The following is a 22,371-nucleotide window of genomic DNA, read 5'->3' on the forward strand; positions in this document are numbered from 1 at the left end:
CCGCGCCGGCACCGGGCTCGAACCCGGGCGCGCGGCTCTGAGCCGCTGCGATCCTCGTCCTCGGTTTTCCGTCAAACTGTGAGGGTTGGAACGTTCTCGCCGTAGGATTCCGATGAGGATTTACTTGAAATCAAGTGTTTTCCCCGTTTAGAACGCATCAGAGGTTGCAGTTCGGTAGCCACAGACAACCCACAGAAGGCCCGCGTGCTCCCAGGAGAGGCGTCTATGCGGGCAGGAGTAGGAACTGTGGATGTTTTAGCATTTGGGAACTTTCTGGATGTTTCAGCACTGGGGCTGCTGCACGCTCAGGACAGATAGAATTAAGAGAGCAAAGAGGTTCTTGTTTTACTAATTAGACCCATTTCCCAGAGCGCCCCCCTCCCCGTTTATGCAGTGGCGGTGGTCAGGAGTGGGAAATGCAAGGGCCGTCAGGACCCCCGTTACCCCAAACAAGCCGCAGGCTGCATCTCCGACCTCAGCCGTCCTCAGTCACTCTGAGGCTTGTGGGCAGTTACTGGGTCTAAGCACCGCACTGCAGCACTCTTTCCCATGGCAGGTTCTTAAGGGTCCGCTGCTCCCGTGAAGGACCAAACGGGGCTGAGCAGAGCTGTGGGTTTAGCCAGATTGCAGGAGCGTCTGGAGAGACTGCGCTGAAACTGGGCGACAAGCATCCAGGTCGTCAGTATGCTCACCCGGCTTCCAGCTACCCGGTCTCCCAGCAGCTAGCCCAAAGAAATTAGCCACCTGGGGAGAACCGGGACTGTGCCTAGCTTTGTTTATCCGTTTTCCAAATTAAAAACAAAACAAAACATAACAAAACAAACCAAAAAACCCCGATTCCTAATTATGAAGGAATGCATAGTCGTAGTAAAAGTTGGAAAATGCAGAAACCTATGAAGGAAAAATCAGATCACCCATGCTGTCATCATTTACTGCTAGTCACTGTTAATATTTACTGGCATCTCCCCCAGGTGTTTTTCTGTGCTTGTACACGCGCGTACACACGTGGGCGGGCACACACACACAGCATCAGACCATGTACACAGTTTGAGGCATTATTTATAATAGTGGAGAAACTGGATAGAACCTAACTACGCAGCCACAGGCAATGGGATCAGGCGGACCGTGGACCCTCTGTAGAGCGGATATTCAGGTAGCTTTTTAATATTTGGGGGTAGTAGTTATGTGAAGTGTGCGAAGACAGCATTTCTCCATCTAAACGTTACTGTGGACCAGTACGCTTCTCAAATTCTCCAGTCCTGTGGCCACAAGGAAGCGAAAGGAAGCAAGAACAAGAAGGGTGGGGTGAGGGTGATGGCAAAAGATCCAGACGAGCTGTGGGGCACTGCCTCACTTAGGACCCCAGCCTCAAAGCATCTTCCGATTTAAGGAGTCCCGGGATGATCGCTCAGCCATGGCTTACCTGTTCTGACTGTACAGACAACCCTATTTGGGCTTTTATCTGGTGGGGCCCCCAGTCTGGACCAGCATGGTGACGGTAGCGGGTCACATGGAAGGCCTTTTACACGGCTTTTGAATCACTCCATTCAGGTAGAAGTTGCTTTCTGATATGTACATTCTCTTAAAGAGACACTATCTCTTTATCGTTATAAATCATGTACTGCCACTATCTAATGTATGTAGTTAATTATATAACGTTCATTTAAATGTAGTGGTTACTTTTTCCAATAATTAAAGTAATACATGCTCATTCTTCACATTCCAACACACTACAAATATGTATAAAGTAGAAGATGAGAGGGCGCCTGGGTGGCTCAGTGGGTTAAGCGTCTGCCTGTGGCTCAGGCCATGATCCCAGGGTCCAGGGATTGAGTCCCACATTGGGCTCCCAGCTTGGCGGGCAGCCTGCTTCTCCCTCTGCCTGCCACTCTCCCTGCTTGTGCTCGCTCTTTCTCTCTCTCTCTGACAAAAAAAAAAAAAGTGGAAAATAAGAGACCTTTATACTACTTTCTGACTTCCTTTCCCCTTGGATGTGTGCACACATGCATGCCCACCGCGGAAAATAACCAGAAGAACACGGAATGCAACAAGATTTTATACTGACGTGCCCCTGTCGTGTGATTATGGGGTGTGACTATTGGGGGGTGCTAACATGTAAGGGACCTAGAGAGGTCACACGCCTTCTCTTCTCTGTAGCATTTGCCAGGAGAACAAATCTGCAATTCCAAACCAGAGGCAGTGGTTTCTAAGTGATTTCAGACTACTAGGGCTTTTTCATCTTCCGAGGACAAGCAAAGTGCTTTACATTTGTCATTTTAAGGGGCGCCTGAGTGGCTCAGGTGGTTAAACGTCTGCCTTCGGCTCAGGTCATGATCTCAGGGTCCTGGGATCGAGCCCTGCTCCCCCTGCTTGTGCTGTCTCTCTTTCTCTCTGTCAAATGAATAAATAAAATCTTTTAAAAATAAGATAAAATAAATATAAGCAACATATTTTTTAAAAGAGTCCTTGACTTCCAGATATCCTTACTGAGATATTTCTGAATGACATGATGTTTCAGATTTGCTTTGAAATGATAGCAAATGTTAGGAGAGTAGAGTTCAAACAAGATTGGCAATTGGGTGGGGTTGAATGGGGTGAGGGGGAAGGGCCCATGGAGATTTATTACAGCATTCTTTCTACTGGTGTATGCTTAACATTTACTGTAAATAATAGCAATTTATTTTTTTAATAATTTAGAAGAAATAAATAAACCAAGGTAAATCAGGGGCTTTACATAAAAAAGCCCAAGTCCCTCCAAACAAGTGGGTAGCGGGCACTGCTGCTGGCCTGGGAGGGTGGGGTTGAAGGAGCCATTCTCTGGGCACTCAGTCTCATCCCACATTTGTACTTGGCTTTGGAGGGGGTATCTTCCCAGAGTTTCTGTGGGTCACCATTTGGGCAGCTAGCTTTGGCTTAGCTCCCCGCTTTGTAGGGGGAAGGCAAGAGAAGAGGAGGAGGAGGGAGGGTGATGATGGTGGAGAGATTGGGTCTGCCCGGCTGCCTCCCCCACTACATGCACACATCCTCCTTGACTGGCAGCTGTGAGATTCACTCCCACTCAGTTCCCCCATCCGTCAAATGAGGGCTTGTTGGGGAGGCGGGGGGAGAGGGGCTCCAAGATCCCTCTCTGCCCTCAGATACTCTATCTCATGCTGGCTGTTTCCTTTTACAGTCTAGTGACACAGGATGACCCCAAGTGTCACAGCCTCGGCAAGCACCGGAATGAGTCCCCCCAGTCCCTCACGGGGACAGTAAAGGTCAGTGAGTCACATGGGTGTGGGAAGCCCCTTCCTCCCTCGCCCAGGCAGATGCAGGCTGAGCAGCCTGGTGGAGGCTGGGGTCTGGGCAGTGAGTGGGGACCCCCAGAGGCACAGGTAGGGATGAGGAAGGGCCTTGGGAGAATGGGATGATCCATGGTGAGCAGGAGTAGTGGCCCCCATGGTGCTATGGCCCCTGGATGGCTTGCCGGTGAGGGCCGACAGGCACAGATGAAAGGCGGCCATTCATGGAACCAAGGGTGGGACACCACAATGTAATCCCAGACTCAGCAGCTGAGCCCCAGTCCCAGCCCCCAGCCTCTAGCCCACAGGTTCTGTCTTTCCTAAGAGCTTTGGACCTCAGTGTTCCAGAGAGGTGGGCAGAGAAATGGGTGGGAGGTGGGAGAGAAGATGGTTTCCATATTCTTAAATAACTCCAGGGAAGGCAGTGGTATAGTCTCCCTTGTCCTCATTTCTGTTCTCTGCAGTACTGGCTGTGACAGTAGTCTCCCTTGCGTCTAACCTCAGTCCCTCTTGTTGCAATTCCACTGAGGGAGCATTTGGCAGGGTCTTGAGTGAGGAGAGAAGCCTGGCCCGTGGCCCAGGCACCTGGAGCTCTTAGCAGGCACTGGCCCAGGTGGCCAGGCTGCCAGGAAAGGAGGAGGGATCCAGACCCACATCCTGACCTGGCTCTCCGCCCATAGCCCCCACCCCACGCCAAAGTAGGGCCCAGGGGAGACATGTGGGGCCCTAGGTGGAGGCATTCGTAAATCCTTGGTGTTTTCCCCCTCTTAGACGTCTCCAGAATCCCTGATCAAGCTGGATGCACCCCCATCGGCCTGCCCGCGGCATGTGAGGATCAAAAACTGGGGCAGTGGGATGATCTTCCAAGACACACTTCACCATAAGGCCAAAGGGGTGAGAAGTCTGGGGCTCAGGGTGAACCACCTTTGTCCCAAGCTGGGGAAGCCATTTGGACCTTTAGTACAGCACATGGATATCCCCCGGGCAAAGCAATTATCTGCTGGGCACTGTGTGCTTGGAACAGAGGCCTGTGGTCCACACAGATGACAGAAGGACACAGACGATGCCAAGCCCCCTGGCAGTCCCCTGATGGATGCTGGATGGTCCAGGAGATGGGATAAAGGATTACAGGAAGAAATTCCGTCTCTTTTAGAGAGACAGCATAGTAAGAGGGAGAATTTTTTTTTTCTTTTTCTTTCTTTTTTTTTTCTTTAAGATTTTATATATTTATTTGACAGAGAGAGAGAGAGAGCGTGCAAGTGCACATGCAGGGGGAGCAGCAGAGGGAGAGGGAGAAACAGACGCCCCATTGACACGGAGCCCCACGCAGGGCTCGATCCCAGGACCCTGGGATCATGACCTGAGCTGAAGGCAGATGCTTAACTGACTGAGCCACCCAGGCACCCCCAGAGAGAATTTTCTAACAGAACTGCCCAAAGCTGGACTGAGCTACATCAGGAGATAGTGAGCTCCCTGTCACTGGAAGGATTCAAGTGCTATTTGGTAGGGAGATTAGAGAGGAGTTCAAACAGCCAGTAGGTAGTTGGAGTAAGTGTCCTTCAAGGCTCCTTCTCCTAAGTGTCTTATTCTAACTAGAGAATGCATTCTGAGTGTGAAGTAGAAAGGAACTGAAAATTTCAAGACCATGAAAGCAGAAGGATTTCCCATACCTTCCAGAAATTACCACAGTTAACATTTGGGTGTACTTCCTTCCAGCGTTTTTTCTGTGCCATTCTCTGACTTTAGGATTTATATTGTCTCCTTTTGGTTCATTTTGGCTGAATACTGAAAGTGTGTTCCCAGGAGCCACATCAGCCTCTTTAAACGAGAAAGTAGTTGAGATATTCCCAGGGATCGAGCTGTTGACTTGGCCCTGGGTCTGAGTCTGTCCGGGGAGTAGAGACCGAGCCCAAGGTGCTGGGAATAACCCCAGCTCACACCCACTTGGGTCAGCCAGTAGAGAAAAGGAGATGTGGGTGGTGAGAAAGCTTAGTGGACCCCAAGGAAGAGGTGCCACAAGGGTGGAGAGGGGCATCAGGAAGCTGGAGCAGCGGGAGTGGAAGGAGGTGGCCAGGAGAGCTGGCCTGGAAGGAGAACCCCTGTCAACACTTTCCTGAGGGGCCAAGCAGCTCCCTCACCACCTGCCTCTCTCTTCCCAGGATCTCGCTTGCAAGTCCAAGTCTTGTCTGGGAGCCATCATGAACTCCAAAAGTTTGACCAGAGGACCCAGGGACAAGCCTACCCCCCCAGACGAGCTTCTGCCTCAAGCTATTGAATTTGTCAACCAATATTATGGTTCCTTCAAAGAGTAAGTCTCACTTGGGCTGGATCGCTGCGGCCCCCTTTCCCCAAGCTCTCCTGTGTGCCGTCTTTACCCTCTGACCCCAGGCCCTTTCCCTTCCCAGATTCACAGTGGAGTCAGGGCTCAAGCACAGTTTTCCAAGGGGAAAGACCCCAGAATAGGTTCTCATAATCGCAAGCAAAAGAGGCATCGTAGTAGTGGTTAGAAGTGTGCGTCAGGACTGTAGCTGTTGGACTTTGAATCCTGGCGACGCCAGTAACCAGCCCTGTGTCCTTGGGGCATCTGCTCACCCTCTCTGCCGGTCAGCTTCCTCATCTGTAAAAATGGGCTGAGAATAGAACCCGGCTTAGAGCAGCGTCTTGGCACCGAGTAACCTTGACAATGAGCTGATATGCACCCTTTTATTATGACATGTTTGGGAGAGAAAGGACTTTCAGGACCGCCCGCTCAAACCCTCCTCCACCAGGTGTGAAGAGGGAAGCCCAGTCCCAGCTGGAATCCGTGCCGCCTGACTGGGAGAGGGCAGGTCGTGCTCTTTGCACTGAACTCTGTGAGGTCCTGTATTCCTGGGTTTCATAAAATATATGATTATTAATGTAAGCCCATTTATAACTTTAAAATAAAAATACACAAAGGGATTGTAAGACAGAATGGCTGAGGGAATGGACTTGCTGTTTTACGGGCTGGGAGGGGAGTGTGGCCTTTATGGTGTCGGCCACGCAGCTCTTCGCTGCACGAAGTAAATTGCAGAAGTGCACCTGGCACCCCCATGGCAGAAAGAGTGGTTCCTGGTGACACCACGTCCCCTCTACTATGACCCTGCGATGTCCGAGTGGGAAAGGGCTTTGAGTCTATGCAAAGGGCCCTTATCTGCCAGGGCCGCCGATTGCAGCCCTGGCTGCGGGTACAGTCTCCTGGGGACTTTGCAAAATGTGATGCCGGGGTACCCTGGGCCAAGGGCGTCGGGATCTCAGGAAGTGTGGAGGGGGCAGAGCTCTGTGGTCTCTAAACGCTCCTCCGGTGACTCTCACATAAAGCTGGGTTGAGTAACCTGTTGGGGGTTGGCTGCCGTGTGTGCCGTCTACCCACGACCCCTGTAGGGTGCTTTGTGGCTGGGAGGTTCAGGGTCCGTGGGCTGGCAGCTCTGCTGATGACTAATGAGCCTTCCAGGGTCTAGGAATTCTCCTGATGGGCCTCACTGGGCCACTGTATCAACACTAACATTCAGTGGGTGCTAAGTGTGTGCTCAGCACAACTCCATGACAGGAGTATCATTACGATCCTCCCCATTTTACAAACTGTAGGAACTCATCATTTTATAGGAACTGAAGCCCACGGATGAAATAATTTGCTCCAAGTCAGACATTTGGGAGCCCCACAGCTGGGATTTGAACCCAAGCAGTTTGGCACTAGAGCTCCTGCTTTTAACCTGTGTTCTAGCATCCAGCTCTTTGACCTCGAAGGTTCCAGCTTCATGCTGGACCTGGAAAGTCCTGCTGGCGTTTGGAAGGCATTGGGTGGGTGTTAGCCCCTGGAAGCAACCAGTGGCTCTTCAGACCCACTTGTTTCCCACAGAGGGAATGTCCTTTCTCGGTCCCAAGTCCATACCTTGAACCCGTCAAGAGGTCCTGGAGGATGTGAGTGACAAATGGCAGTCCATCCCCACGGTCACACTAGCAGCCAGAGTTGCAGACGGCTGGAGGGTTCAGTCTTTAGCGAACGAAGGATTGTACAGTTAGAAACTGTAACTTGCTGAATGTTCTGTTCAGATCCATTCACCAATGCCAAAAGCTGCACTCTCTTTTTCAGCACTGATAGGCATCAAACCATCTGTAATGCCTCCGAAATGCGACTGTATGAAAACAGTGGTAAAATACAAAACTCTAAAGGAATTGGGGGAAAATGTAAAAAATAATCCTCCCCACATAGTCTCCTAGTAACACCAGGGAGTGAGCTCAGGGTATCCGTGTTCTGGTGATTGCTACGGTCTCCGGGCTCGGACGCAGCACGGGCAGTCCTGCTGGAAGCTCTGTGTGGGGCGGGAGGGCTCCCAGTGTGGCAGCCCCAACCTCACCCAGCAGGTCCGTATGCCAGGAGTGTCCTTGCAGATAGAGCCCCACGTGTTTTGTCTCTGAGCTTTTTTCTTTAATCAAGAAAGAGTTTTCAAGACACTCTTCATCCGCAGAAAGGCCATTCTGTTCTGAGTTGTCCACTCTCCTTAATCAGGACTTCATTCCTGAAATAGTTTTGTTTGTTGCCATTTCAGTTTGTCTTTGGTGTTGATTGGAAATTTCAAGGTTGCTCTATGCGTGTGTGTTTCAAAGCCTTTCTGACTGAACCCCTCCCTGGGGATATTTTTGCAGCCTGGGAGGGGTGCGGGGGAAGAGTTTAGAAATCTCCCCTGGGAGCCCTGGCTGAGCAGGCGGAGGTTGAGAAACAGCACCCTCCAGGGGGCCCTGAGAGGTCGAGCCACCCTGTGGAGGGCTCCTTCCTGAGTAGGCCGTGGGGCCCTGCAGGCTGGGCCCTGAGCGCCCATCCCAGTTCAGAGAAGCGTGGGCAGGCCCTCAACATCTCTGCGCTGGCAATCCCCCTAGGGTGGAGGGTGGAAGATGAAGAGCTGGGGCTGGCACCGGGCCACCTGAAGCTGAGTCCTACCTGTTCTTTGTCATACTTACGCTCCTGGGCCGGTACGTACCCTGCCAGAGCCTTCATATCCCGGACCAGAAAACGGACGCAAAAACGCCTCCCTCACAGACTCAGTGAGACCCTGACTCTGAGTGGCTTTGCCCAGTACCTGGCTCAGAAAGAGTACTCAGTACACGGGAGCTGGCATGGGAGGGACTGCTCATTTCGGGACCATGGGATGTTGGCCTGGAAGGCAGCACGTGGTTGTGGCTTGACTTGGGATACGTCTCGGTCTTGCGAGTGTCTGAGGATTGCACTCCTTGCTGATTCTTGCCAAGCTGAGATGAAGTGATTGGAGAAAAAGCACCTGGAAACAAGGGTGCCCCCAGGATCAGGACCAGCTACGTCACTGGCAGGATTTAGCGGAGAGATGAAAATGTGGGCTCCCTGTTCAAACATGCTGAAGAATTTCAAGACAGGAACAGCAGAGCATTAAGCCAAGAAGCCTGGGGTCCTTCTGAGCTCGGGCCAGGGTACTGCACCTGGGAAGCTGGCCCCGGAGGGGGATGGTCTCTGTGAAGGACATCTTGCCCTCCTGGTAGCCTAGCTCAGTTCCTGCTTCTGTGCATTGAATGAGTCCCCATCTAAGGCCATCTCGTTGTTGATCTTCCTGCTGTCTTCCTGTCACCCAGGGCAAAAATAGAGGAACATCTGGCCAGGGTGGAAGCGGTAACAAAGGAGATAGAAACAACAGGAACCTATCAGCTGACGGGGGATGAGCTCATCTTCGCCACCAAGCAGGCCTGGCGCAACGCTCCCCGCTGCATCGGAAGAATCCAGTGGTCCAACCTTCAGGTGGCCTTCCTCAGTCCCGGGCAGGGGAGGAAATGGGGAGGCGGGAAGGCTCTGAGCAGACGGCTCTGAGCAGCCGGGGCGGGACTCCCCGGTTCTCTCTGCATGTTCGTGAACGTGAGATGGGGGCTCACAGGGCTCTGCCCGGATGTCTAGACTCTGATTTCAGCACAGGATTTCTAGCGGGTCTGTTCTCTCACACTAAACACAGACATAAAACCGAATGACCAGTTGAGACCCTGGTGCCGCGAGAGAGGCCTGTTTGAATCCTTGGCACCTAGGAGACACTGTCTTTATCCTCGCCTCCTAGGCGGCTTTACCTCGGGGGATCATTCATTGCTGTATAATATGGAAATTGCGTGGACAGGGAAATTGATGAGAAATGCCAGTGAAACCAACACAGGCTGAAAGAAATGTGATGGGAGCCCCGTGTAAAATGTGCTGCTGTGGTAGAGGCACTAGGCGAGGGCTCCGCGAATTCCCATTCACATGCTCGGAAGTCAGAGTTTCTTGGGATTTGGGTTTTCATAGGGTCTTCCGAGAGGGGTTGCCTGGGCTCCCCCAGGAGAGCAGGAGAAAGGCTGGACAGGGCAGCCCTGAGACAGGAGGTGGAGACGCAGAGAAGAGAAGAGAACGCTCTCCTCTGCTTGGTGTTTGGTTGGTGCAGAGCATTTGGGCCACTTCCTCAGTCCCTCATAACTCAGCTTCTGATCAACCCTGGGACCTCTGTCCTCACGGTCCTTGATGGTCTGGGCTGGGTGGGCTGTGTGCAGGTCTTCGACGCCCGGAGCTGTTCCACTGCCAAGGAAATGTTCGAGCACATCTGCAGACACCTGCGGTATGCCACCAACAACGGCAACATCAGGTGAGTGCACCTTTCCCTGGGGCTGCAGCTGGGGCCCACCCTGCCCCCGAGTCTGAGCCAAAGAATGCAGATGGGTTTAGGGGAAGCTTCTCCAGGAGAAGCCGGGGAGAAAGAGAAAGGAGGAAGACACAGGCGTCTTCCTGGGAGATCTTAAAGAAGCAATGTCTTCATTGCTTAAGGTCAGGCTCCCCACCTTTTAGAAGGGAGGAGAGGTTGGTTTTGCAGCTCAAGGCTCCAGTGTGTCATTCTTCTTAGAACCGGGAGAGTCACTGCTCATCAGTACCCGCCCCCACAACCTTACCTTCTCCTACCCACCACCTAAGAGGTCAAGGCTGATAGGACTGAACAGCCCATTCAGTCGTTCATTCATTCTTCTGTTCAGCAAATAGTCAGCGCCCATATAATGGGGACCCAGCCCATGACTAGGCATGGCAGTGGGGTGGGGGCAATGCAGAGGTGACTAAGACCTAGGACCCTGCTCCAGTCCACTGTGAACCTATGCCTGGCACTAGACAGGCATCCGCTAACTGGACTGCATGAGAGAAAGGTGCAGTGAGGGAAAAGGCTGGGACAGCTAACCCTACCGGAGGGATGGAGACTATCCTGGAGGGGGGTGGCCCCTGAATTTGTCTTGAAGGAAGGGGAGGCCCCCGAAGGAGATGAAAGAGAAAGAGGGTATGTCAGGGAGGGGGGCAGGTTACACTGAGGCCAGTGAGAGCCTGGCGTGTTGTGTGGTGTTGCTGTAGGAGTTCGGTTCACCTAGCTCAGATGCAGAGGGTGAGGGAGTGGGAAGACAGAAGGCAGAGGGGGACTGGGGGAGGCTGGCTGGGAGCCCCCACCGAAGCCGAGGAGTACATGGCACTGTCCTTGTCTTGGGGAAGATCGGCCATCACCGTGTTCCCCCAGCGGAGCGATGGGAAGCATGACTTCCGGGTCTGGAACGCTCAGCTCATTCGGTATGCCGGCTACCAGATGCCTGACGGCACCATCCTGGGGGACCCCGCCAGCGTGGAGTTCACCCAGGTACGGGATACAGCCGTGCTGGCTGACAGAGTGGAGCCAGAGGGGTCAGGGGCCTGGGTCCGGAGACTCATTTGGGCCCCTCTTGCCCCCAGCTGTGCATCGACCTGGGCTGGAAGCCCAAGTACGGTCGCTTCGATGTGGTGCCCCTGGTGCTGCAGGCGGATGGCCAAGACCCGGAGTTCTTTGAAATCCCACCTGACCTTGTGCTCGAGGTGCCCATGGAACATCCCAAGTAAGCAGGCAGGGGTGCGGGGATGTGTGTTAACATGCACGCTCCATCCCTGCCTTGGGGAGAGCTCAGTCCTCAGGCCCCTCCTTGCCCCCAAAGCCCAGCCAGCAGCAGGCAGTGTCCAGAAGGGCTGGCTCTCAAGGCTTGCCTTCTTGACACTTGTGCGGCAACCCCAGACTTGGGTCTCGGGCCTCAGACTTAGGAGGATATGTTGATGATGAGGGGGAAGCAGAGGCTTAGACAGATGGGGCCCTAGGAACTTGGAAAGCAGTGACCTTGGGAGAGAAACCCTCAAAAGCCTCTAACGTTCTCACACTGAGCAGTCCAGTCCCCTTGTCTTCCTGCCAACTTTCTCAGCAACCCCTCTTCTGACTGTGGTGCAGGTATAGGGCCATAGGGACTTCTGGAGCTCCTCTAGTTCAGCCCCTGCTCTGGGCAGCAATCATCATCACAAAAATATTTCCATATATTGAAACTCACTGAGTAGCAGGCATTGAGCTGGACTCTTCTTTTTGTCCCTCGCATACACTGAACTCAGTCCTACCTCAGGGCCTTTGCACTTGCTGTTCCTTCTGCCTGACATGCTTTTTCCTCAGAAACTTAAAGGATTCATTTCTTCTTGACAGTGAGGTATTTCCTGAACGTCATCCCCTCTGAGAAACCTCTCCTGAACACTCACTCTAGAGCGGCCGCTCTCCCTCTGTCTACCACATCACCTTGTTGTTATTTTTCTGTTCATCTGTTTACTTGTTTATAGTCTAAAGTCTAGACTCTAGTCCGTAAGCTCCTTGAGAATAGGGATCTTGCCTTTCTTGTTCAGCTATATACCCCTAACACCTAGAAGGGTACCTGGCACATAGTAGGTGCTCAATTATAAATATTTCTGAAATAAATGAATTTATAAATGAGCAATACCATGAGTTTGGTACTAGTATCTCTATTTTACTGGTGGGGTTACTGAGGCTCAGAGAGGCTAAGTCATATCCCGAGGCCACAGAGCTGGTAAGCGGTAAGGCAGAACTTGAACCTGGGCTTTCTGACACTGGGGTCCTTAACCCCTATGCTGTGTTCTCTGCATTTAGCATGGTGCCTGTCACATACATGTTGCTTACCATACGTGTGCATGGATGAGCGGGCAAATGAATGCATAATTAATGAATGATGCCTACTGTACCCCATTCACCTCTCCAGCTTGGACGAATTTCGAGAACAGCGCTTGGGAAGGAGTTTTCTTGGTTGACTCTTTTTCTGAAGACTTTTTTGTCGGGGCTGGGGGGTGAGGGTGGGCAAAAGCGCAGGCCCCAGTAACCACTGGCTCTGCCTCCCTGCCAGGTACGAGTGGTTCCGTGAGCTCCAGCTGAAGTGGTACGCCCTGCCCGCAGTGGCCAACATGCTGCTTGAGGTGGGCGGCCTCGAGTTCCCGGGGTGCCCCTTCAACGGCTGGTACATGGGCACGGAGATCGGGGTCCGGGACTTCTGTGACGTTCAGCGTTACAACATTCTGGAGGTAACGGGGCCCGTCTGGCAGGGCTGGCTGCAGATGTGGGTCTGTCGTGGGCGGGGTGGGGGGCAGTCCCGAGGACCAACTCACCCCATCACTCTGCCTCTGCAGGAAGTGGGCAGAAGGATGGGCCTGGAAACGCACAATCTGGCCTCACTCTGGAAGGACCGGGCTGTCATTGAGATCAATGTCGCTGTGCTTCACAGTTTCCAGGTACGTCGTGTTTTGTGGGTCTGGAGACTTTCTGGTCAGAAGGTTATCTGGTCCAACCATTCATCTCTTGCTTGGTTCTCCCCTGACAGTGTTGTCCATTTTTTCATGCATCACACCAGTATTGAGCACCTAGTTTGTACTCAGCGCTGGGGATGTAGACAGATAAGCCCTCCTCCGCACACTGAGTCTTCTAGAGTAAACTTGAATGCTTCTAGCAACAGGCAACTCCTTACCTTTCAAGATGGGTCCATCCCCGAGCTTGAGCACTGAAGCCTGTTCCCCCTCCGTTTCTCAAGGACTTTACTCTTGAAAATTCCACCCCCCTTCTTCTGTCTCATCAGTGTCTTCCTCTCTGCCGGATCATTTTCAGCAGTGACCAATAGGCTGTCATGTTTCCCATCTCCAAGAAAGAAATGGCCAGCTAACCCAATAAGTCCCCAGCTACTGCCGTGTTTTCCTGCTTCCCTTTGCAGCTAACCCGATGCAAGATCGCATACATCTCCTAGTCCCCCAGCCACTCCAGTCAGACTTCTGTCCTCTACCACTCTTCCGGTCACTCTGGAATTCTTGCTGTTTTCCAAACTCACCAAGATAGTTGCCATCTCAGGGCCTTTGCACTTGCTCTTCTCCTCTGCCTAGAACACCCTTCCCACAAATCATCCCATGACCCCCTACTTCCCTTCATCCAGGTCTCTGTTGTTGCCTCCTTAGAGTCGCTCTTCCTGACCACACCGTGAAAGACGGCACCCTTACCCACCCCCATCCCATCGCTCTCTCTTCTTCAACTCTGTCTTTATTTTTCTTCATTACTCGTACTAGCTCCTGACATTACGTAGTATATCTACTTCCTGTCTTTCTGTTAGGGCTGGGCCTGTCCCTTTTGTTCACTACTCTGTCTCTAGAGGGTAGAAGAATGGCTATCGGAGGTACTGGAAAAAATATGTACTGAATGAATGAATGAGAGCCCATGTCCACATGAGCAGGGGCTGCTCTCGCTTCCCTCCTCTGGGCGAATGTACCCACCCTGCGGGCCCACACCCGGGTTAGTGCTTGGGTGGGACTGAGCCTTCTGGTCTGTCCACTGCTCTTACTCATATGAATGCTCCCCTTCCTTTTGGGAAGGGGGCAGAGGATGCGTGTAGATAGTACTTTAGAGGCTAAAACTGTCTCCCCAAAGCTAGCAGGTGCCTTGGAAGCCCGACCACTAGGAAGACAGTCCTTTATTCATTCAGCAAAATAGAGTGAACATTTTGCGTGTGCTGGGCACTAGGCTTGGCCAAGGATATGAGTGGTGAACAAAGTAGACAAAACTCCTTTCCTTGCGGAGTGGAGCGGGGAGTTGACATTAAACATCCAGTAAATATTTACAATCACAGTTTCCCAGGGCTGGTCACCCCATAGACAGGTCAAGCTTTGCTTGATGTTCTTGGAGGGCGGGGGGAGGGGGGCACTGAGGGGGGACAGGAAGAGCCCCCTGGGGCTGGCCCATCTCAGAAGGACCCCACACCCGTGGACCGCACATCCTGACTCCTAGGGCCTCTGTGCACCAGCCCCGTCACTGCAGGGTGCAGATATGTCCCGGAAAATCTGCTGGTCTTCAGCTGTGTTCTGCTCGTGGCTGACCACACCCCGCACTGCTAGAGTCTCCGGCACTTCCTCATCCCCCTCCTTCAGGGAAAACGTCCTCATCTGTAAAAACGGGAATAAATAGGAGGACCTCCCTAACTAGGTTATTGTAAGAATTCAGTGAAAATGTATGCAGAACGCTTGGCCGTGCTGGCCGACCCCTAGCGAACCTTCAGTGGGCCTTAATTTTATTGGTCTTATTATTAATTATTACATCATCAGCCTCTGAGCTTACAGCCGGTCTAGCACGGGGGGGCCGCTGGCACACGGGTAAGACTGCAGAGACCTGCTGAGCCCTCCATCAGCGGGCTCCTCTCATGCCTCTGGCCGTGACTCGGGCAGCGTCCTCCTCCAGCAATGCCCGTGCCCTGCCTAACTCGTGCCCATCTCTTAGGACTTGCTTCTGCTTATGGGGCGCCTGGGTGGCTCAGTTGGTTAAGTGTCTGCCTTCGGCTCGGGTCATGATTCCAGGGTCCTGGGATCGAGTCCCACATTGGGATCCCTGCTCAGTGGGGAGCCTGCTTCTCCCTCTCCCTCTGCATGCCGCTCTCCCCGCTTGTGCCCTTTCTCTCTCTCTGTCAAATAAATAAATAAAATCTTAACAACAAAAAAAGACTTGCCTCCACTTAGAAGCAGCTTCTGGAATCCCTTCCTTCTCCTCCAGGCCTGTGTCTGAGCTCAGCCCTGTCTGTCCCCCAGTGGCCCCTGCGCTCTCCTCTGTTATATCTCGCAGCAGACCAGGTGGATGGCCAGCTTCCTCCGCCTCCCCCCCTTAGGATATAATCTAATGCAGAAAAGGGGCCCCATGTTCCCCTCTGTTGTGCCCGTGCCTGCTGCACTGCCTGGCAGGTAGAAGCAAGGATGGCGGCTCACGCTTGTTGTGCACGTTCTTGCTTTAGTTACATTAACTTACTGCAGCCCTTCAGCAGCCTCATGCTGTAGAAACTCTTCTTACCCCCATCTTCCAGATGAGGACGTCCAGGCTCAGTGAGGCTCAGCAGCTAATAGCTCAAGGTCCCAAGGCGGATAAGAGGCCACGGTGTGAATCATGACATGAAACAAATGTCTCTGGACTGGATGAGATGCCCCAGGCAGTGAGGGGTGTGGCTGCCTCTGTTGGCTCATTCCAGGAAGGCTCAGACCCCTTGGCTTCTAATTTTCGGATGTGGGACATTGTGGTGACTTGTCTTCCGTACGCTACGGTTCCCCCCCAACACTCAGTCCTCTCCAGAGATGTCTAGTTCCTTCTTGGCCGAGAGAGCCACATTCTCGGAGAAGTGACTCCTGGAACTCTCTACTAACAAGTGGCAAGAAGGCTCTGGGGTTGGATTTATCAGCATCCAGGGGGAGCCATTCGTTGGGAGCTGGGGGAGACTTGTAGGTGTGGCATGAGAAGCTGACACTGCCCCTAAGGGGCCGAGGTGGGGCCTGCCAGGTGCCCCGTGGGCTCACCATGGCTATGATGATTTCTGGGGCTCCTCTGGAGGCTCCGAAAGTGCCTTCTGGGGCGCCTGGGTGGCACAGCGGTTAAGCGTCTGCCTTCGGCTCCGGGCGTGATCCCGGCATTATGGGATCGAGCCCCACGTCAGGCTCCTCTGCTATGAGCCTGCTTTCCTCTCCCACTCTCCCTGCTTGTGTTCCCTCTCTCGCTGGCTGTCTCTATCTCTGTCGAATAAATAAATAAAAAATAAAATCTTAAAAAAAAAAAAGAAAAGAAAGTGCCTTCTACTTGAGTATTTACTTTTAGCAGCAAGGAGGTGGCCGGGGCAATGGCTGTCCCATTTTAGTGATTGCCTGGCCTTTCCGCGGTCCATCTTGGGAGCCCCACAGCCGACAGACCACACTCCTGACTCCCCCATCCCTCGCCTCAACCCCCCCTCTTTGCCTCCTTCTAATTCAGAAGCAGAATGTGAGCATCATGGACCACCACTCAGCCGCAGAGTCATTCATGAAGCACATGCAGAAGGAGTACCGCTCCCGCGGGGGCTGCCCGGCCGACTGGATTTGGCTGGTCCCCCCGATTTCTGGGAGCATCACTCCTGTGTTCCACCAGGAGATGTTAAACTATGTGCTGTCCCCTTTCTACTACTACCAGGTAAGGGAGGGCTTTCCTCTCCTCTCTGTCTTGGGAGCTCAGGGGTGGAAAGAGGGTGTGCATGCATGTGCGTGCGTGCTCACTCGTGCAGGACCCACAGGGAGGGTCAGGGGCACAGAGACCCCTGCTTTTCAGGCTGCGCTCACGGACGCTGAGCAGCGTTTGTCCGTTCCCGCAGAGAGTGAGACTTCAGGAAAGACCTTCTATTCTACCATCTGCTCTGCTGGGGCTTCTGTTTCTGAGGCTGACCACCATTTCCCCCACCTGTAAATGGTCAGGGCCCGCGATGGTGAAGAGCTTGACTCCCGGTCAGACACGCCTGCGGGCGCCTCTGCCGCCTTCTAGCTGTGGGATCTTGGGTGGGCCTTTTCACCCACGGGAGCCCCGCTGCTCTCATCTCTAAAAGCGACAGGTATTAGCTCTGCTAGGAGGTCGTGTGGATCTCACGCACTGGCGCCCAACCCCGACTCACTCTATCACCGTCACCTGTTGAAACCAGTTCGTTTTGTCTGAAAAAAGACTTTGATTTGATTTGGGGAAGAGCTTCCTTACTTTCAGATGCTAATAGCAGATCAGGGTGACTGATTGCTGGGGACGTTAGTATCGTTGTGGTTGCACCTCCTTTTCCTCTTAAAGGAGGTGCCCGGTTTGGCCTCGGCATCATGTGACCTGCCTAGTGATTAGACGCTAAAGACAAAGTGAAGTGGGGCTCTTCCTTCTGGGGGGACACTAATGGAGAATAAGCCAGTGGACCCTCCCCCCTGCATGTGCAGGCTGTAAGCTGGCCACTGGAGCTGCGGCTTGGAGGGAGATAGAGCCCCAGTCCTCTCCAGTGCGGCATTCGGGGACCCCTGCCTCACAAAGGGCACGAAGGGTCCTCTCTCTCCCTCGCATCCCCACACTGGAGCCGAGCCAGGGCGCACCTGCCCTCACATGTGCTTTCTTTTCTGAAGGTGGAAGCCTGGAAAACCCACACCTGGCAGGATGAGAAGCGGAGACCCCGGAGAAGAAAGATTCCATTCAAAGTCTTGGTGAAGTAAGTGCGAGCGGCCGGTCCTGAGGCTGAACTGCAGCCTTTCCTTCCAGGCGGCTGCACTTCTCGGCCTCGACGGGCAGGGAAAAAAGAGACAGGATGATCTCTATGGAGGTTGGCTCGCAGGGGTCTAGACGCCAAGGGGCATCACCTGCCACCATTAGCCCAACCTTCCCTGTCTTCCATCTCCCCCTGGGGCTGAGCAGTGGGTCGAGCAGGTGAAGGGAGGAGAAAGGCCATGGGTCAGGGTCAATAGCTGGCAAGAAATGTGTGTTCCTTTCCCTCATCCTGCCATGCTTTAAACACCGTCCACCTCCCGTTCTCTCGGGCCCCCCGTGTACCTCTGGAAGGCAGAGTCAGCACAGTGTCTGTCTGTCTATCCACACAGAGCTGTGCTCTTCTCCTCCATGCTGATGCACAAGACCATGGCTTCCCGAGTCAGAGCCACAATCCTCTTTGCGACGGAGACAGGAAAGTCAGAAACGCTGGCCCGGGACCTGGGGGCCTTGTTCAGCTGCGCCTTCAACCCCAAGGTAGCCAGCTCAGCTGGACACGGGCCTTTTTCCTCTGCCTGGATACAGACAAGTTGGCAAAAGTTAAAATGATTGCCATGCTCCTGAATGTCCCAGAGCCTTGGATATCTGATTGTAAATCTGTGACAGAAGGACAGATGTGTATCCAGGGATTCCCAAAGTTACATAGTACGTAAGTGTTCCATGGTGTTCCAGGGAACACAGTTTGAGAAACACTGTCCTAACCCACGTCCCAATATCCATGTGCTCCCATAGGTGAATTTTATTCCCATTTACTCAACACCTTCTGTACCGGGCACAGTGCTAAATGTGAAGGGGGCAATGGATGAGTAGGAAATAAAACAAAACCCCAGAGGGTGACTCATGCCTTCCATCAGTGTTGGAGTTTATCCTTCGCTGGAGATCTCCCTGGAGATGTCCCGTGGGTGTGGGTCGAACAGGGAGGCGGCGACACATGTCACCTGAGATTAGCTTCAGGCAAAGCCGTTGGGTTCCTGAGGCGTTAAAGGATCATCATTTTTGTAACCCACTTATCTCATTTTTGTGGAAAATACATCCACACGCTCAGAATTCAAAACAGCAGGGGAGGTGTTCCGATTTGGGCCCTGCCGTTGTTTTGGAGGCGAGCCCCCCCCTCCCCGGGGCTTGTGGAAGTGTTGGCGGTGGGGCTGGCTTGGGGCAGGAGTGTGGGGAGTGAAGTGTTCATGTGGGTTTACTGGACAGGGATCCGTGGGGCACCTGCTTCTGGGCCCCGCCTGTGCTGGGTGTGGGCGGGGCCAGGGGAACCCGTTGATGAGGGGGTTCCTGGCCGGGGTGGGGGAAGGGAACCACAGGGTGTCTGGGGACGGCATGGGGGGCTGATGTCCACCCTGGGGCCCTGCAGGTTCTCTGCATGGACAAGTATAGGCTGCGCCATCTGGAGGACGAGCAGCTGCTCCTGGTGGTGACCAGCACGTTTGGGAATGGAGACTCCCCCGGCAACGGAGAGGTGGGTGGTTCGGGTCCTAGTGTTCTTGGGGGGGAGGGTGCCAGGGCCCGAGGGGGCCAAGGAAAGGATCCGGGCAATCCAGCATGTCCTATGGAGGACATTTGGAAGTGAGTGCTCAGACCACTCTGGGTGCCCCAGCGCCAGCGTTTGCCTGCCGTCTCTGTAATGATCGCCATATGTATGTGACCGCCTTCCTAGCACAGACTTTATATTTTTAAGTAAATTGACCCACCTTTTTAAACTCAAAAATTCACATGTAAAGGAAATTTTAAATCACTCCCACAAATGAAAAGCCAGCAAGAAATAAATCCCATGAAAGCCAAACAAAGTTCTTGACTTTTTGCTAGATACTATTGCCTGACCATGGCTTGCTTTTTTTTTTTTAAAAAAAAATGAGTAACAGGCAAGTATTAGAGGTCTTCGGGCTCCAGTAGTTCCAAGCTGAGACTCTCCCTAGTTTTCGTAAAGACAAACATAATAATAGAAACAGGAATAACTTTTTTAAAAATTACAGAAAAGAGGGGCGCCTGGGTGGCACAGCGGTTAAGCGTTTGCCTTCGGCTCAGGGCGTGATCCCGGCGTTACGGGATCTAGTCCCACATCAGGCTCTTCTGCTATGAGCCTGCTTCTTCCTCTCCCACTCCCCCTGCTTGTGTTCCCTCTCTCGCTGGCTGTCTCTCTCTCTGTCGAATAAATAAATAAAACCTTTAAAAAAAATTACAGAAAAGAGAATGCTTTCTTACCATGTGATTTAACACTATTTCTGTGGGGTCACATTCCACCTAAAATTATCTTGAGTTCCTTGGAAATCAGGGTTACCTTAGAGCACGGGACCAGTCGTCATTGTTATCAGGTTCAAACAGGAAGAGAGGCTCATGCCCCAGTAGATAGAAGACCCTCTGGAGATGCCAGGCCCCCTCTCTGCCGGAGCTGGGCTACACCAAGGGTCAGGCCCACATGACTTCCTAAGGCTCAACTTGTCCCTGAGCTCCAGCCAACTGGCCCCACACATAAACCAACTTTCATTTGTGGACCTTGAGCCTTCTTCTGCCAGATGTGGCCAGTTTTGAAGTGGGCCCACCAGAAGAAAAGTAAAAGCAGTGCTTTTATGAATCTTGTCCTGAGAACTCTGTGTTTCTCTCTCTTTCTAGAAACTGAAAAAATCTCTCTTCATGCTGAAAGAGCTTACCAACAAGTTCAGGTAAAGCTTTTCCCCACTCCCCACTTGTCTGAGCCCTGCCTTATGGACCCACATGTTCTGGGACCCCGGTTCCAGGGAGGGTATTCGTTGTGTATAAGGGGGTCTTGTCCAAGATGTCCAGGCACAGAGAGAGCCTGTCCTCGGAGTGTGTTGAGGGTCAAGCCAGGAAAACCAAGTCCCTCTCACAGGTCTATAGGCCGAGCGTGGGATTGGTCTTGGGAGTTGGTGACGAGGCTTGGGAGCTGGAGAGGACCCGAAGATGGCATGTACTGACTGGTCCTGTGTCCAGCAGGAGTGGGAGTGTTGGAGGCTGGCTTTCGGGCCGGTCGTGCTCCATGATGCTTACATGGGTGGACTCACTCCAGTCTCCGTGTGTGTGTCCTCCTCGGGCAGGTATGCTGTGTTCGGCCTCGGCTCCAGCATGTACCCTCAGTTCTGTGCCTTTGCTCATGACATCGACCAGAAGCTCTCCCATCTGGGGGCCTCTCAGCTCGCCCCAACAGGGGAAGGGGACGAGCTCAGTGGACAGGAGGAAGCCTTCCACAGCTGGGCCGTGCAAACCTTCAAGGTCAGTTCTTAGCGGGAGCTGCCCCCACAGCGGGGACAGGGAGGCTACAGCCCGTTCCTGCCCAGGACATCTATGCTGGGCATTCTGGGTGGCATGACCCCTGCCTGGTCCTACAGGCTCGGTCCTAGGTGTGGCCTGAAGGCTCAGGTCACTGCTGCTCTCCCTCAGCCCCCAGAACTCCACTTGTGTCCCTGGGTGGGAGAAGAGGGCTGAGATACCTCCCATCCTCTGGGAGCTTTGGTTTAAGATCTTTCCCCCTCTAACTGTCCAGGTCACCTCTTGATGACTTAGCCTTGTTTCAGTCTTCCAGCCACAGAGAGCCTGGGGACAGGGACTATTCAGTGAAGTCCTTTGGACCTGTGTCAGAATCTCAGCAGGGCTTTGCTGCCTGTGGCCCGATGCCCCTGATTTAAAGAACTCCTCACTGGGGCTCCTGGGTGGCTCAGTCTGTTAAGTTTCCGACTCTTGGTTTCAGCTCAGGTCATATTCTCAAGGTCATGGGATCAGGCCCAGCGTCGGGCTCCATGCTCAGCAGGGAGTCTGCTTGGGATTCTCTCTCTCCCTCCCTCTGCCCCTCCCTGCACTCTCTCTCTCTCAAATAAATTTTAAAAATCTTAAAAAACAAAAAACCTCCTCAAATAAGCAGAGCATTTCGCCCAGCAGCGGTACTTGGAGCCCCAGCTTGAGTCGGGGCAGACCTGGCTTCCAGGCCTGCACAGCCTCCACGTGTGATCCAGTCTTAGGGGGTGGGCGTGCAGGTAAGACGAGATCCTGTCCGTATGAGCATCCGTGCAGATAGCAGTGGCACCTGTGTGCCGAGCCCGGCCTCCTCTCTGAGTCCTCACAGCGGCCCAGTCCGAACATGCTTAGTCATGATAGGAAGCGCTTAACCGATTTGTAAGGACGTATAAAGTGGTGGCCCCGTCATTGGTGATGATGTTGCTGAGGATGACAGTGACCGTGGTTGACACCGGTCTGCCCCATCTTCTTCCAGGCGGCCTGTGAGACGTTCGAGGTGCGAGGCAAACACCACATTCAGATCCCCAGGCTCTACACCTGCAACGTGACATGGGACCCACAGCACTACAGGCTCGTGCAGGGCTCGCAGCCTCTGGACCTCGAGAGAGGTACCTGCCGCGCCGTGCTGCACGGGGCCCGTGGCCCTTCCTGCCGGGGTGGAGGTCTCTGCGGTCCAGGAGACCACTAGGACCTTCTGAACAGAGGCAGCTGGCCGAGGGCTGCCGGGCCTCTCTCTCCCGTTGGATCTGAGAGCCTGCTAGGTGCCGGGCTGGACAGTGTGCTTCATCTCTGAAGGAGGCTGTCTCAGGAGGAAGCCCTGGGCGGGTGGTAGAGAAAAAGGGGAGCCAGCACCCACTGAGGGCCTCCTGTGTGCCAGGCACCGTGCTGGGCTCCTTGCCCGCCCGCTCTGAGTGAGC

The 22,371-nt window shown here is 53.4% G+C and overlaps 1 protein-coding gene across 1 annotated transcript in view; it reads left to right on the forward strand.

Annotated features, from left to right (window-relative positions):
* The first annotated feature begins 2,778 nt into the window (after window positions 1–2,778).
* The window catches only part of NOS2 (nitric oxide synthase 2), a 30,296-nt gene continuing 10,703 nt past the window's right edge, over window positions 2,779–22,371 (forward strand). Inside the window, exons 1-16 of the mRNA XM_034641847.1 lie at window positions 2,779–3,257; window positions 4,053–4,175; window positions 5,441–5,589; window positions 8,901–9,063; window positions 9,834–9,925; window positions 10,807–10,948; window positions 11,041–11,180; window positions 12,510–12,684; window positions 12,790–12,891; window positions 16,418–16,612; window positions 17,566–17,648; window positions 18,034–18,178; window positions 19,062–19,166; window positions 20,318–20,367; window positions 20,761–20,935; window positions 21,930–22,062. Of these exons, the coding sequence (XP_034497738.1) occupies window positions 3,150–3,257; window positions 4,053–4,175; window positions 5,441–5,589; window positions 8,901–9,063; window positions 9,834–9,925; window positions 10,807–10,948; window positions 11,041–11,180; window positions 12,510–12,684; window positions 12,790–12,891; window positions 16,418–16,612; window positions 17,566–17,648; window positions 18,034–18,178; window positions 19,062–19,166; window positions 20,318–20,367; window positions 20,761–20,935; window positions 21,930–22,062 (2,080 nt within the window). The 5' untranslated portion in view covers window positions 2,779–3,149. The remainder of the gene's footprint in view (window positions 3,258–4,052; window positions 4,176–5,440; window positions 5,590–8,900; window positions 9,064–9,833; window positions 9,926–10,806; window positions 10,949–11,040; window positions 11,181–12,509; window positions 12,685–12,789; window positions 12,892–16,417; window positions 16,613–17,565; window positions 17,649–18,033; window positions 18,179–19,061; window positions 19,167–20,317; window positions 20,368–20,760; window positions 20,936–21,929; window positions 22,063–22,371) is intronic.

The sequence above is a fragment of the Ailuropoda melanoleuca genome, chromosome 13, assembly GCF_002007445.2.
Source record: "Ailuropoda melanoleuca isolate Jingjing chromosome 13, ASM200744v2, whole genome shotgun sequence".
In the NCBI taxonomy this organism is placed as follows: Eukaryota; Metazoa; Chordata; class Mammalia; order Carnivora; family Ursidae; genus Ailuropoda; species Ailuropoda melanoleuca.